Genomic DNA, 14,475 nt, shown 5'->3' on the forward strand with positions numbered 1-14,475 from the left:
CATTTCAAATTGGTTTCTTGAACATGACAATGAGTTCACTGTACTAAAATGTCCAACACAGTAACCAGGTTTTTTAAGATTATAAATTAAACATTATGCTTGGTAGAAATTATGGTTCTTTTGTTTAAAATGCACCCTTTTAAACCATTTATTAAAATTATAAAACATGTTATGACTCTCTGATGTATTATTCAGCTCTAATCAATCTAAATGTTGACATGTTTTTTGCCTACTTTGTTTTGCTCAACTGTGTGTATGTATGTGTGCTGAGACACGAAGATCTCCATTGATTGGGAAGTCAACATCTGTGCATCATTTTGTCCCTAACGCTCATCTCTTAATAATATCTTTCTCTTTTAGAAACTGCATGTGCTCCGAAAGACCCTTCAGGCATTGATCTACCCGATCTCCTCCACGACACCCCATAATTTCGAGGTGTGGACGGCCACTGCACCCACTTACTGTCATGAATGTGAGGGTCTGCTGTGGGGCATCGCCCGGCAGGGCATGCGCTGCACGGAGTGTGGGGTGAAATGCCATGAGAAATGTCAAGATCTCCTAAACGCAGACTGCCTTCAACGTGAGTCTATAATTTCAAATCATACTTGATGCATTAAGGGCTCATATTACTGTATATTTAGCAGTGTCGAACTGTACATGAGTACGATTGTCCTCACTTTGTCCCCCGTTGGTCGGCACTCACACTACAATTATGATCCGTACAAGAGTAGATTTACATCATTCAACAATACGATTGTTTTGAAGAAAACTGTAATTATAAGTTATGGCTCATGCGTTTTGCTCTCCAGCATGTTAAGCACTCGCCGAAGCAAGTGAGACCACTTCTACGAAGCGTACCAGGGTACGGAGCAATCACGCTAACAAACATACTCGGGTGATTCACACAAAATCTAGATTTAGAAGGTGTCCAGCATCAGAATTTTTAAAAAGCCCTTTAAGCCAATTTTTTTGCACATATAAGATTAAGGTCTGAACTTACTATAACCATTATTTTTAAAGGGTTTAAAAAATATTTCTTATAGAATTATTTACATTTTTTTGATTATCATTATCAAAAATTATCATTACCGCAACATGATATTACATTAAATGTATGCATTTACAAACTCATGTTTCGGTAATGAGAACTAAAAAGTTGTCTAGGTACTATGACAAAATAATATTTCAAGTTCAAATATTATATTTCAACTGCTTACCTGGTAGCCATCTTGAGTGTCACAGTCAATTATGTCCCTTCCAACTCTTTTTTTTGTTAGTTCTTTGAGGACTAGGAACTAGTTTCTTAAACAATGAGTGAAAATTGTTGCGAAGGATGAGAAAATTGGTCTTGGACACATTTATTGTCTCTACATTTACCAATGATCACCAAACACTACATGTTTCTTTACTGTAAATGTTTATAGTATAACATGCACTGAAGCTTTTTATTTTTTAGTTTTTTTTATTATAAATATTTCCATAACAAAAAAACCAAATCCAGTCATGGACATGTTGCGGTAATGACAATTTTCCCCTTAAATGTGGAAAAACAACAAAATTGGTTTGTATGATGTCATTTGAAATCATGTACAAAATAGTACATGAAGAGATGTTTGTAATTGTATGCTTCTTATTTTGATAGCATTTACTTTTTTATCCAAATGTTTCATGACACCTCATAAGTCTAATTTTGCGAGAATCACCCCCTCGGGTACGGTATGCATATTGTAAGTACGTCCTAAATTGTTTAAAACTGCATTCTTAAAACAGCCTTGCATTGTGAAACCTCTAGGAAGTTTTGTACAAGCACAAAAGCCGTTCATAAATACTGTCGTCAAAGTCTACGATCTGATTGTTTTACAGTTTCGGTTCATCGTTTTAACACTGCTGTTATCCGAATAACTGTCTTCACTATTAAAAGACTCAGACGTGCCCCTCTCAAATGAGTGCTAAAGTCAAACGGCACTTAAGCCCTGAGGGTGAGATATATGTTATAAACTGCTGTAGAGTTCTTTAGTAAACCTCACAAATATGGCCGTCTGCCAGAGATACAAATGGGCCTTTGCGGAGTGAGATTTATTAAATGAGCCATCAAAGTCATCATATTTAGTGGGTGCTTTGATTAATAATAAAAACAGCTTAAGATAGCCGGTGTAGTTGTTCTCCCAGTCTCGCTTTTTGTGACACATTTACTGTATTCTGATCTATAATATCTCCACATACTATTCATATTATATCTCTACAGGTGCGGTGGAGAAGAGCTCTAAACATGGAGCCGAGGACAAAACCCAAAACATCATCATGGCCATGAAGGAACGAATGAAAATCAGGGAAAAGAACCGACCCGAGGTGTTTGAGGTAATCGAGGAGATGTTTCAGCTCTCGAAGGAAGACTTCACGACACATCTGAAAACAGCCAAACAAGCCGTGCTGGAGGGGACGTCCAAATGGTCCGCAAAAATCACCATCACAGGTGAAGAACAGTAATATATAAGCATGTTTTGTTTATTATTTGCTGTGGAATAGATCAAAGCTTCCCAAACTTTTCATTTTGCGACCCACTGCAAAAAATGACTTTCTTACTTCGTATTTTTGTCTTGAGAGGGGTGTGTTACACATCGTCGGAAAGCTTAGAATCTGCACTTTCAGAATCTGTGAATAACTCAAAATGTCCCAGATCCGACTTGTGTCCCTACTTTCCGTGACTGGTCACATATATGTCTGTGAATTGGGTATAATAACTTTGTATACAGTAGATAAATAATGCACACACATACATGTAAATATTTAAGAAATGTTTACGTGTGTATAGACGATTTCATTGGACGCACGTGATACATGTCTGGATCCGAACCTTACTTCCGTTTTCGTTTTTTTAATGGTCTGACTAGTTGCTAAACTGATCTCTTGAACAAATGCCTCGTCGAAAATAACAATGTTTTGGTGTCCTAGGTAATCTATGTGTTGTTGTTTTTTTGCTTGTTATATAAATAAACTACGTTTAAAGAACTTTGTTGTTATTTATTCTTAGCGGAGTTTACCGGAAGTTACGTGCGGACCGCGACAGCCGCTTGTTTATGTTGTTACTGCTGGTGGATATACATTTGTATATTTATGTATAATTGATATTATATATAAAAAACTTAATATATAAATATATATTCTTTTTTAAAATTATACATGCATGTGTGCATATTTATACAGTATATACATAATTATTATACACAGTTCACACACACATATATGATGTAAACAAAAACTTTTTTCTTCTATAGATTAATCGCGATTAATCGTTATGCATCCCTATTACTGACTAATAACCTTTTCATGACCATTAAAGTAAAACAACTGAACCTACACATAAGAGCCTAAAAAAGTGCAGAAATTCAACTGCTGTCCACAGAGGATCTGCAGATCAGTCTGTTGATTGGGAAATCTGCCCAGAGTTTTGCTTGTTTTCTGACAGCTCGATCGGCCAGACGACAACAACCATCTGCTCTGATGAGAAACGTAGGCACCCGCAGAAGCATTTCTGAGTCATATAGACTCCTATCTTCAGATGTATGGCCTTGAATTGCTCCATTTCAGTCTGGTTTTGTCGTATTTGTTAAGCTTTCTGCTGGGTGAGGTTTCTCATTAAAAGCGTCAGTGATGTGTCTTCACCATACTGTAGTTTGTGTGTGAACAGCGGATATGAATTATCGCCAAGCTTTTTATTCTGTCAGCGTGTCAATATAATGTAAAAGAAAAACAGCTCTCGGCTTTAATTTATCCTGGCTTGCCTGGATCGAATTTTCCATTTTGAAATCTATTCATACACTCCTGATTTATTTATCAAGGCTTTTATAAACGCAGGCCTTTACATTCTGATTTAATTTAAACTGATGGATTGCGGATCTTAACCAGGTAACACTTCAGCAGCATAATCATTTATTTAATCTTCTTTTTGTCCTGTTTTCACAATATTATTTAAACATTCATAACAAGATGTTTACCTGAGAAGCAAAACTATGTTTAGTGACGAAATCTGTTTTCAGAGTTTATTTGTCCTCCGTCTTACCGCATTGCCAAAAACATTGTTTTATGTTTTAAATCTTTAAAAATGTATTCAGGTTTATGTTAGCAGGTCCTAGTTTCTCTGGAAGTCAGACAGTTTCATTTATATCTCAAGCATTGCCTCTCAAGTAAATGTTTTTGTTTTAGATATGTTCATGTATCTTTTTCCAGAAAATGGGTAGAAAATGTTATTTTGCAGTTCTGAGAGAGAAAGAGAGAGGTTCAACAATAATAAAAACAATATCGCTGTGAAAGGCACTGATATAACATTAAACCCCTGAATGTTTGAACACAGCCCTGGATACAAATACACAAACGCTCACAACAACATTCTGGCCGAACTATATTAGCCTCTTCAAGTAGCCCGTGACATTGCACCAGTCTCTGTCTCTCTCCAGCCTCAAGGATATATGTTCACTGAATAATTGAACACTCTCTTCTTTCATTTTTAATGAGGCAAGAGCTTCCTGTGAACTACTGTTGCCTTTGTGATGGATGGGGGACACGGCTGGCATTCCCATTCACCGACTTTAGTTTCACATAGTTTTTATGTTGTTAATTGCACTATTGTCTATCATAAGATGACGTTTTTGTTATCTGCAAATGTACAGGAACTGACCGATGATGACTGTGTGCTAATGTATGTTTCTAAAGCCGTTTCAAACTGAGATTTTGGAAAATGAATTGTCCAGGATTGTTTGATTTTTGGTTCATTCACACTGCCAATGATTTTCCGAAAACTATGTGTGCGTTCACACACATACCGTAAAGATCCCATAAAGACATGTGACGGATTTAAAGTCCTGTGCTTTGTAGTTTTTTTCCACAATTATCTGTGATGTTCGTGTCATTTATATAATATGCACGCGCCTATATCCAACATAAGACAGAACTCTGTCTTACCGCATGCAACTCATGACCCGGTTGGGACTTTTCAATGAAATCCAGCGCATCAAACACAAAACTTCGCTTCTACCCCAGATAAACAAACTATATCCATTGTTTGCATGAGGTTGGCTTTCTTCTCCTTACATCCAAAAACACACTTCTTCTTTCGTGCCATTGTTAAGTTTTGAAATTAAACAAAGCTGTGTCGCGTGATAAGATGTTTGCAAGTTCTAGCGTCTCCCGCTGATTGACAAGTAGGTGGGGTTTTCCGGGGGAAGTGCCCATAAAAAGAAGTGATACGTATAGAAACCCCTGAAACGTCAGCTGGACCCGTAATCGAAAAAACTTTCCGAAATTTGTACCTGGCAAAGTGCATTTGGCACAGAAATACTCTGTAACACACCCTACTGCTTTTTTGACACTTTGCCTAAATTTAACATGAGGAAACAACTCTATGGGCCCTATCTTGCACCCAGCGCAATTGACTTGGTCAGTGACGCATGTATCATTCGTATTTTGCACCAGCACACAGCTGGGTTTTCCCTCCACAGACGCACGTCGGCAAACTAGGGAATGAACTTGCGCTCCCTGGGCGGTTCAGCGCAAAAAAGGAGGCGTGTTCCGGCGCAAACCATCCCTGATGCTATTTTGCAGTTTCAAAAAACAATTGCGCCACTGACCAAAAAAAACTGGTCTGAAGTCAGTGGCGCGTTGCGCGTGGTTCATTATGCTATTTTAAGGGCGCATGCTTGACCATAATGTATAGCGTGCACAACTTTGCTTATCTAATCTACACAGATGCAACAGATATTTTTGCAAATCATAAATTGTTACAATAAAAAATATTAACACATGAGATAAGGGAAATCATTGTGTTGAGCATTGTGGTGATAGTTTTTATTTATTGTGTGGCTGCGTTATAAAATTATCATGCAAATAACGATTAAAATATTTTCATAAGTTTGTTGTGTGGCTGTATTACGTTTATTTTATGTAAATAATAATTAAAATGTTTTCATAAGAAACCTTAATGTATATGAACTTGATTTGTAAGTGTACTTTGGGGTTGGACCTTGCTTGTGTTTCTTGGGTCCGATTTCAAAGCCCCCAAACCCTTACAGCGGTGAGGGTGGACGCAGCGATGTCCTCTGCTGGCGTCAGGTCATGTGTAGAGGCAGATCCACCTCCCGTTACACGCCGTGCCCGATTTATGCTGGCAAGCTTGGGATTCCCCCGTCTCCTGATATCATTGTAGCACTTGGCGCAACGATGGGGATGCCAGCTGATGAGACAATTGTGGCTATTTCCTCTCACACCTGTTTAACCGACGCTGATTTGGGCGGGTTTCTCATATCCCCATACAAAACAACTTCTATGTCTTTGACTGCTCTTACAAGAACGTGGGTCTCCTCGGCTGTGAACCGCTCCTGGTGTGCGCCTGGTAAATCCGTCATTATAATAGCAACCGGCCATGGAACTTGCGCCCTTGCGTTTAAAGGGAATGTTGGATAGTGTTCTGATTGGTTTATTTGACGTTACGCCCAAACCACACCTATGAATAATGAACCTACTTCAGACCAACCCCTTATTGATTTGTGCCTGGCACAAGAGTTATTTCTCACGCCGGAAAATAGCAACAGCGCCCAAGATCCGCCCACAAAGTCACTTGCGCTTTAAGCTTCGCACTTGCGTTTCAGATGGTTAAAATAGGGCCCTATAACTGTGTTAATAGGTCAGAATGCATAAAATACCATTTGTTTTGTCTTTCTCTAGTTTTATGTGCTCAAGGTTTACAAGCCAAAGACAAGACCGGCTCCAGCGACCCCTATGTCACAGTGCAGGTGGGAAAGACCAAAAGAAGAACCAAAACCGTCTTCGGCAACCTTAACCCCGTCTGGGACGAGAAGTTCTTCTTGTGAGTCTCATGTTTTATGATGTTTTGAATGAAAATATCTGATGTTGTGTTAATGGCATAGATGCCGATTTCTTTTTCCACTGGTGGGTGCTCGGCAAAAAATGTATGCAACGTTGTTATCCAATGGCAGTCGCTACTGCAGCGCTCAAGCATTTTGGAAAGAAGGAGGAAAGTGGTTTTAAAAAAAGCGGTTTCCCGGACAGGGCTTATTCTAGTCCCAGACTAAAATGCTTGCTTGAGCTGCTTTAATTTAAAAACACCTTGTCCTGTTTCATTTTAACATATTTCGTTGACATTGTTTTGTCTTAAGATGCACACCTGTGTTTTTTGTAAGGTATGTTTGTAAAAACGTTTTAAATTACCTAATATTAATAAGGCCTAGTCCTGGATTAACCTAAACCCTGTCTGGGAAACCGACCCTAAAAGTGTTTTTGGTAAAAAATTATTCTTGGATGCTAGGCCATTTCGGTGGGTGCTCATCACAGAATTGGCACCTATGATTGATAGTAGGGGATGTACAGTATAATCATACATGCATGTACAGTATATACATGAATAATTAACTGTTTAGCCGCCAATGACGAGTTATCTAGTCAATAAAGAGAAAACGATTCACTGCCAATGACTAGTATTTCCGGCTTTCCAAAATACTGCTATTATCAAGCAATATTCCGCAACTTATAAAACACAGAAGTATACATGGACATACATTTAAGGATCGCTCTGAATCTGATCCCTAACAAAAGTACTTCACAAAAATGGAATTATCTCAACTTTTTGCTCCAAAGTTTGTGTTTTTGAAGAAACCTACCCATATTTGAGAGGTGATAAAAAGAGAACTAATGAAGGTTGGATGGAAAATGTCATTCTTTCATTCAATATATTGTATGTTTATATTTTTAAAGAAGAACATTTTCTGGAAGGCATTAAACTTTTGTGATAATCATGAAAAATGCTGGCGCTGGCTGGCAAAAGAGTTAAAATAATATCAATGAATGTGTTTGTATTAAAATACAAAATATGGAAATGTTTTCTCTCATTTATAAGTTGATATTACCATTTTGCTATCACAAGTATGCATGGCTATATATGTGATATATGTAAATTATTATAAAGTATATATGCATGTTAAGACTAGAGGCACAAAAGCTCTGATTTTCAACCTCTTTGCATGTTCTCTGCTAAAGACGTGAACAGGTTTATCTGGGATTATTGACATTTCTCACATAGTAAACCTTTGTAAACAGAGAGCTGGAGATATTGTTTGTATTTCTCAAAATTCCTGACACTCAATTACAAACAATTTTTCAAAAAGCCTATGAATAATTAAAAGTATAAGCTTTCATTAATTTTATATTTCCCCTCCATTATGAGTATAAAATAAGCCTTTTCTTGTTGATACTCGAAGGGGCTGTTTGAAAAGCCTCTACAGGTCATAAATGAGAAGTAATGGGAGTCATGTTTAGTCCGCTGGCTTAGCCGTGGCCTCGTGGGACTGTTTTCTTTCATATTCCTGAAGGCAGCCTTTTCTGAAGCGTATCCTTGAGTTTTGTGAGTATCACATTATTAAGAAGGCCAGACTCGTCATCCTGTCCCATCTAGTTTGTAGTTATTGTTTGCAGTCAGTGTTTTTCACCATGCACAAAGCTTGAACCCTGAGATCTCTGATGTTGTTGTTTTAAACTTGTGTATGTGTTGTTGCCGCCCGAGAGTGTGATTCTTGGATTATTAGAGACGGTGATTAGAGTTTCAGCTTTGTTATATGACCTCTAATCCTCAATGCCAACTTTAATTTCAGCCTGAGTTCACAATCTTAATCCTGAGATAAACGCCAGCATTCGCATGTGTTCTGATCTTTATTGGACATACAGAAATCTCTCTCGTAATCTCTTGAATGTTTAAAGGAAATCTCTATATAGTATAGGTTGTATATTCAGAATCATCCTTGTGGGTTTTGAATCATCAAATGCCAATGTAATACATTTAAATCCCTAACCTTAACCCTCTGGGGTCGGACCCTTTTTGGACACAGTCAGAGGTTCTGACATGCTCTCACATTTGGTCTTTTTTCAGTTGCTTTAAAACACATTAATGGCCAATATCACATAACACTGTATTCAGCACAAACTGTGCTATAATAATATGTAAGATAAATGTATGTACATGTTTGTATTTTTAAGTAAATGATGTTTATGCGTGGTTAGTAAAAACAAGAAAACAAAAAGTTGCTGAAATAAGGCCAAGAAACACATCCTAAACATTTGTTAACAAGCAAAAAAGTTATCTACTCTTGTAGAGTAGAGAATTTGCTACAAAAAGATGTAAAAACCATTTAACCCACTCATTCACGTGAAAAAATACATTGATTTAACTTTTGTAAGACACTTTTTGCTGTGTAAAGGCAATATGCATGGGAGGGTCAATGGTCATGAATATTGATGTGTTTTACACCTGAGGAGACCCAACCCCCTAATGGCTCAGTGAGGAATGTTGGGACAAAAGAACTGTGACTGTGGGGAGACTTAAAGAGAAAAACTTTTGCTTGAGACTTAAAGAGAAAAACTTTTGCTTGTAGTTAAAAAAAATAGGTTAAAATAAAGTACAAAAGGCCTTTTTAGTAAAATAAAAGTCTTACAGGGTTGCAAAAAATGCTAACAACATGAACAATACAATAGATTTAAGAAGCTTTATTGTAATTATAAACAAAGAAGCTTAATTGTAATTATAAATAATAAAGTAACAATATGTATACATGTAACAATATTCTATATGACCCGTACAATATGGCTCTAATTAAAAGAAAATGATTCTAAATGTCAGCTGTGAAAGTTTGGTGTGCATCTAAAAATACTTCCAAATATAAAAAATAAGGTATACATTTGTAAACCATCACACACTGTAACTCTTTGGGAATGGAGTTAAATGTTGTCGTGCCATTGTTCAAAACGTGCGAGTACCAGACGAAGTTGGTGTTGCAGACACATTCCTGAAAACATATCTTAATTAATATCATGTATTTTCAAAGTATAAAGCAACACATCAGTATTACTAATATTGAGAACTTTTTTTAATAATTAATAGGGGTGACCCCGAATAGTTGAAGATTCGATGCATCGGAGAAGCCGGATTCGACTACCAATCTCACAGTCGAATCGTTGCAGATGTGTTATGAAATGAGGATCATTCAATTTTGGCCGTATATGGGTGCACACATTATCTGATTTCGCACATAACAGCTTTCTCCCAATATATTGATATACAGCATATTATTATAATGCTGCCAATAATATGTGATGTAGCAGCTTTCAATAAATATTTTTAAAATGCGTTAATAAATCCAACAATCCCTGTGACAGGGCTACACGTCCAAAAAGAGGTTCCTATGTTAATAAACCATTGCCTCTTTGTTTCTACATTTAAAAGACGAAGCTGGCAATTCTGGCAATACTTTCGTTTTTTTATTAATTTCTTTATTTTATTTATAAATCACTCTGGTTTATCTGATTTATCTATTTGGCTTGTGTTTTGTTTCCGTGCACTTGAGGCATTTTGCACATTTGTTCTGCACGTTGTTACTTCTGACCTTATTTGATTTAAAAAATGTATTTATTATAAACGTAAATTCTGATATAATTTAAGTCTGTACATTTTGGATTGTTTTTCGTTCTATCGATGTTGCGCTATTGCGTTCTGGCCATGTTTGCGCATGCAATTTTGCCGAACGTGCTATAGGTGCTCTGCGTCTCATATTTAGAATTTCATCAAACTAAACATTACAAAACGGATGTTTTGCGGCGGGCATAAGTTTTTAAATGTATTTAAAACAGAGTGGTTATCTATTATGGTCGGTGTTCACTTTCAAATGATAGCAAAGAGATTCCTGAAATAAATAATATCATCAGGTCTTTCTGTATCTAAAGTGAATACAGAGATGATCAAAGTCAAAGCAAGCAAGCAGGTATTTCTGTGCTAAACAATAACGCGGAGTGTCTATAAAATCATTAATTTCAGTGTTTTTCTTGTTATAAATTAACGTTTAATGAATTGTATACATTATAGCTTATAGTTTTTATCATTTACAGTAACAATCACAAATTATTTGTCATTTGTCTTTTTTTGGTCATGGCTTTGACGCGCTTAATCTCCGAATTAAATAAAAATACTAAATTGTAGCCGGGGTTTCCAAGGCAGGATCACCTTTGTTAGTTTTTAGGTTTAGTTCTCAAAATGTTTTTTTGTGTGATGTTCTGTAGATCGTGGCATAAAAATGTTATGAGGAATAATTAAACAAATTTTGCCTTACATTTTACCTTAAAAAATATATATAAATTGTATCACTTTATTTATTTCGGGTTCGTTTCTGCATGCCCCCGTGCGAGTAAATGATGATGAAGCCACGTTACTAAAAAAAAATTAAAAACATTATTTGTATCATGTATTTTCGGAAAATACAGATATGTTTATATATATACATCTTGTATTTTCCAAATTACTACGCAAAACATCAGTAAAAGTCTACTAATAAAACAGAAAAGCCCGCAAATGTGACTTACCCTGTATGAATGTCCGTCGCATTTCTGCAAATGCCCGCTGAAGAGGAGAGTGATGCTGCCACATTCCTACAAAAGTTTTTAATAATTAATATAATGTATTCTCCACAGTAACAAACTTATAAAGCAATACTAAGGCGGTAAAGCATAGTTGAGATAAGATAATTGGGTACATAGATGCGGTATATCTTTGTTAACGGGCCATTACCGGACATATTTATGGCTAAACATTAACACATTACAAATCTCCGGACACATTTACAGCACATCGATACTACATCGATACATTTACACCCGAACAGATAGTCGCGTAAACAAGACTTGTTGAGGCATAAACACACTAGTCAAAATATATTCTAAATAGTGATATTGTTTTATGACATATTGAATATTTACACCATACAATCTGGTTAACGCATGACATATCTTCGGGCTCATTTACAGCACAATGTTACACCCGAGCAAATAAAGAAGGCTTATTGATAAGTCGGCATGGACACTATAGTTATAGTAGTGATATTGCTTTATAACATTCACATTACACTTATCAGCATACGGTTTAATGTAAGAACTATAATTTTAATGTTAATACAAATTGCCAATTACGAGACGTTTTTTATAAAGTCATTATGAATATCTGCTTGCAAACAGTCACAGTATATAAAAGTTACACAACATTTCAACAAATGTAGGTAAAACTTACTCTTCAGAAATTATATCCTCAGCTGGATCAAGTCGCTCTTCAAAAAACAAACGTTCATCGTCGGAGTCCTGCTCTTCGTCTGAAGAAACAGTGAACTCTTCTTCCTCGCTGTCCAGGAGCATAGAGCTTCCTCACCTGTAAAGCGTGTCATCTTCCGAACGCGTTGATAAGTGGATGAAACTGTCAAAACTCGCTGCTTCTTAAAGCATTGTTTGTGGGCGTTGATCTTGTTTGCATAGCCCGCATCAGGTAATTTCCATATGAATGGCGCGCACAAGGGAAGGTGGGATTACATTAGCGCTAATGAGGTCGAGCCAGAAAAACTGTACCTCTCTTTACTTACATGTCGATTACACAAACAGACAATGAGTTCTTCAGATTTTAATTACATCATGTAAAAGTAGACATTTCAGGCTTTCTTTAGACATATGTATCATGTTCGTGTGACAAGTATTGGCGGAGTTATCAGTTCATGTTTGAAACGTGTTTGAGGAAAATGGTCAAGGAGACAGAGATGTCGAAATGCACTCCCTGTTTATTTTCTTTATTTGCCAAAAGCACACAGTTTTGTTGTTATTATGAAGGCACTCACATTAAAGTAGAGACTTCACAGTTTCGAATGATGTATTACATGTATGTGTATGATTATGAATGACGGAGTATTTTAAGTGGATGTCACAGGAAACAGGAAAAAATGCGTCAAAACGCGGCCCCGCGTTTTTGGACCCCAGGGGGTTAAAGGGATATTTCCCCCAAAAATGAAAATACTGTCATTATTTACGTACCCTCAAGTTGTTACAAACATGCTCCTTCGGTGCGCGTCAGGTCCTGATCACATTGTCGGGGCTTATTTCTGCGATAACAACCTGCATATACATTTGTTTTATTTATATTTAGTGCTGGGCAAAGATTAATCGCGATTAATCGCATACAAAATAAAAGTGATTTTTAGCATAATATCCACATGTGTGGTATGAAATTATCATACCAATATTCATGTATGTATTCAAGAAACATTTATGTGTATATATTTATTAATATTTTTATATATTCTATATTAAAAATAAAAATGGATATATAAATAACAATTTTCTGAAATGTGTAAATATATATATATATATATATATATATATATATATATATATATATATATATATATATATATATATATATATATATATATATATATATATATATATATATATATATATATATACAGTCTTGTTCAAAATAATAGCAGTACAATGTGACTAACCAGAATAATCAAGGTTTTTAGTATATTTTGTATTGCTACGTGGCAAACAAGTTACCAGTAGGTTCAATAGATTCTCAGAAAACAAACAAGACCCAGCATTCATGATATGCACCCTCTTAAGGCTGTGCAATTGGGCAACTAGTTGAAAGGGGTGTGTTCAAAAAAATAGCAGTGTCTACCTTTGACTGTACAAACTCAAAACTATTTTGTACAAACATTTTTTTTTTCTGGGATTTAGCAATCCTGTGAATCACTAAACTAATATTTAGTTGTATGACCACAGTTTTTTAAAACTGCTTGACATCTGTGTGGCATGGAGTCAACCAACTTGTGGCACCTCTCAGCTGTTATTCCACTCCATGATTCTTTAACAACATTCCACAATTCATTCACATTTCTTGGTTTTACAGCATTTTTGATATCACCCCACAAGTTCTCAATTGGATTAAGGTCTGGAGATTGGGCTGGCCACTCCATAACATTAATTTTGTTGGTTTGGAACAAAGACTTTGCCCGTTTACTAGTGTGTTTTGGGTCATTGTCTTGTTGAAACAACCATTTCAAGGGCATGTCCTCTTCAGCATAGGGCAACATGACCTCTTCAAGTATTTTAACATATGCAAACTGATCCATGATCCCTGGTATGCGATAAATAGGCCCAACACCATAGTAGGAGAAACATGCCCATATCATGATGCTTGCACCTCCATGCTTCACTGTCTTCACTGTGTACTGTGGCTTGAATTCAGAGTTTGGGGGTCGTCTCACAAACTGCCTGTGGCCCTTGGACCCAAAAAGAACAATTTTACTCTCATCAGTCCACAGAATGTTCCTCCATTTCTCTTTAGGCCAGTTGATGTGTTCTTTGGCAAATTGTAACCTCTTCTGCACATGCCTTTTTTTTAACAGAGGGACTTTGCGGGGGATTCTTGAAAATAGATTAGCTTCACACAGACGTCTTCTAACTGTCACAGTACTTACAGGTAACTCCAGACTGTCTTTGATCATCCTGGAGGTGATCATTGGCTGAGCCTTTGCCATTCTGGTTATTCTTCTATCCATTTTGATGGTTGTCTTCCGTTTTCTTCCACGTCTCTCTGGTTGTGCT

At 36.4% G+C, this 14,475-nt stretch overlaps 1 protein-coding gene across 4 annotated transcripts in view; it reads left to right on the forward strand.

Annotated features, from left to right (window-relative positions):
- The window catches only part of LOC129418593 (protein unc-13 homolog C), a 237,743-nt gene that overhangs the window by 76,787 nt on the left and 146,481 nt on the right, over positions 1-14,475 (forward strand). For all 4 annotated transcript variants that reach the window (XM_073853802.1, XM_073853801.1, XM_073853803.1 and 1 more), the window contains 3 exons: positions 361-580; positions 2,246-2,473; positions 6,718-6,859. In XM_073853802.1, the coding sequence (XP_073709903.1) occupies positions 361-580; positions 2,246-2,473; positions 6,718-6,859 (590 nt within the window). The remainder of the gene's footprint in view (positions 1-360; positions 581-2,245; positions 2,474-6,717; positions 6,860-14,475) is intronic.

Source organism: Misgurnus anguillicaudatus, chromosome 15 (genome assembly GCF_027580225.2).
Source record: "Misgurnus anguillicaudatus chromosome 15, ASM2758022v2, whole genome shotgun sequence".
NCBI lineage: Eukaryota > Metazoa > Chordata > Actinopteri > Cypriniformes > Cobitidae > Misgurnus > Misgurnus anguillicaudatus.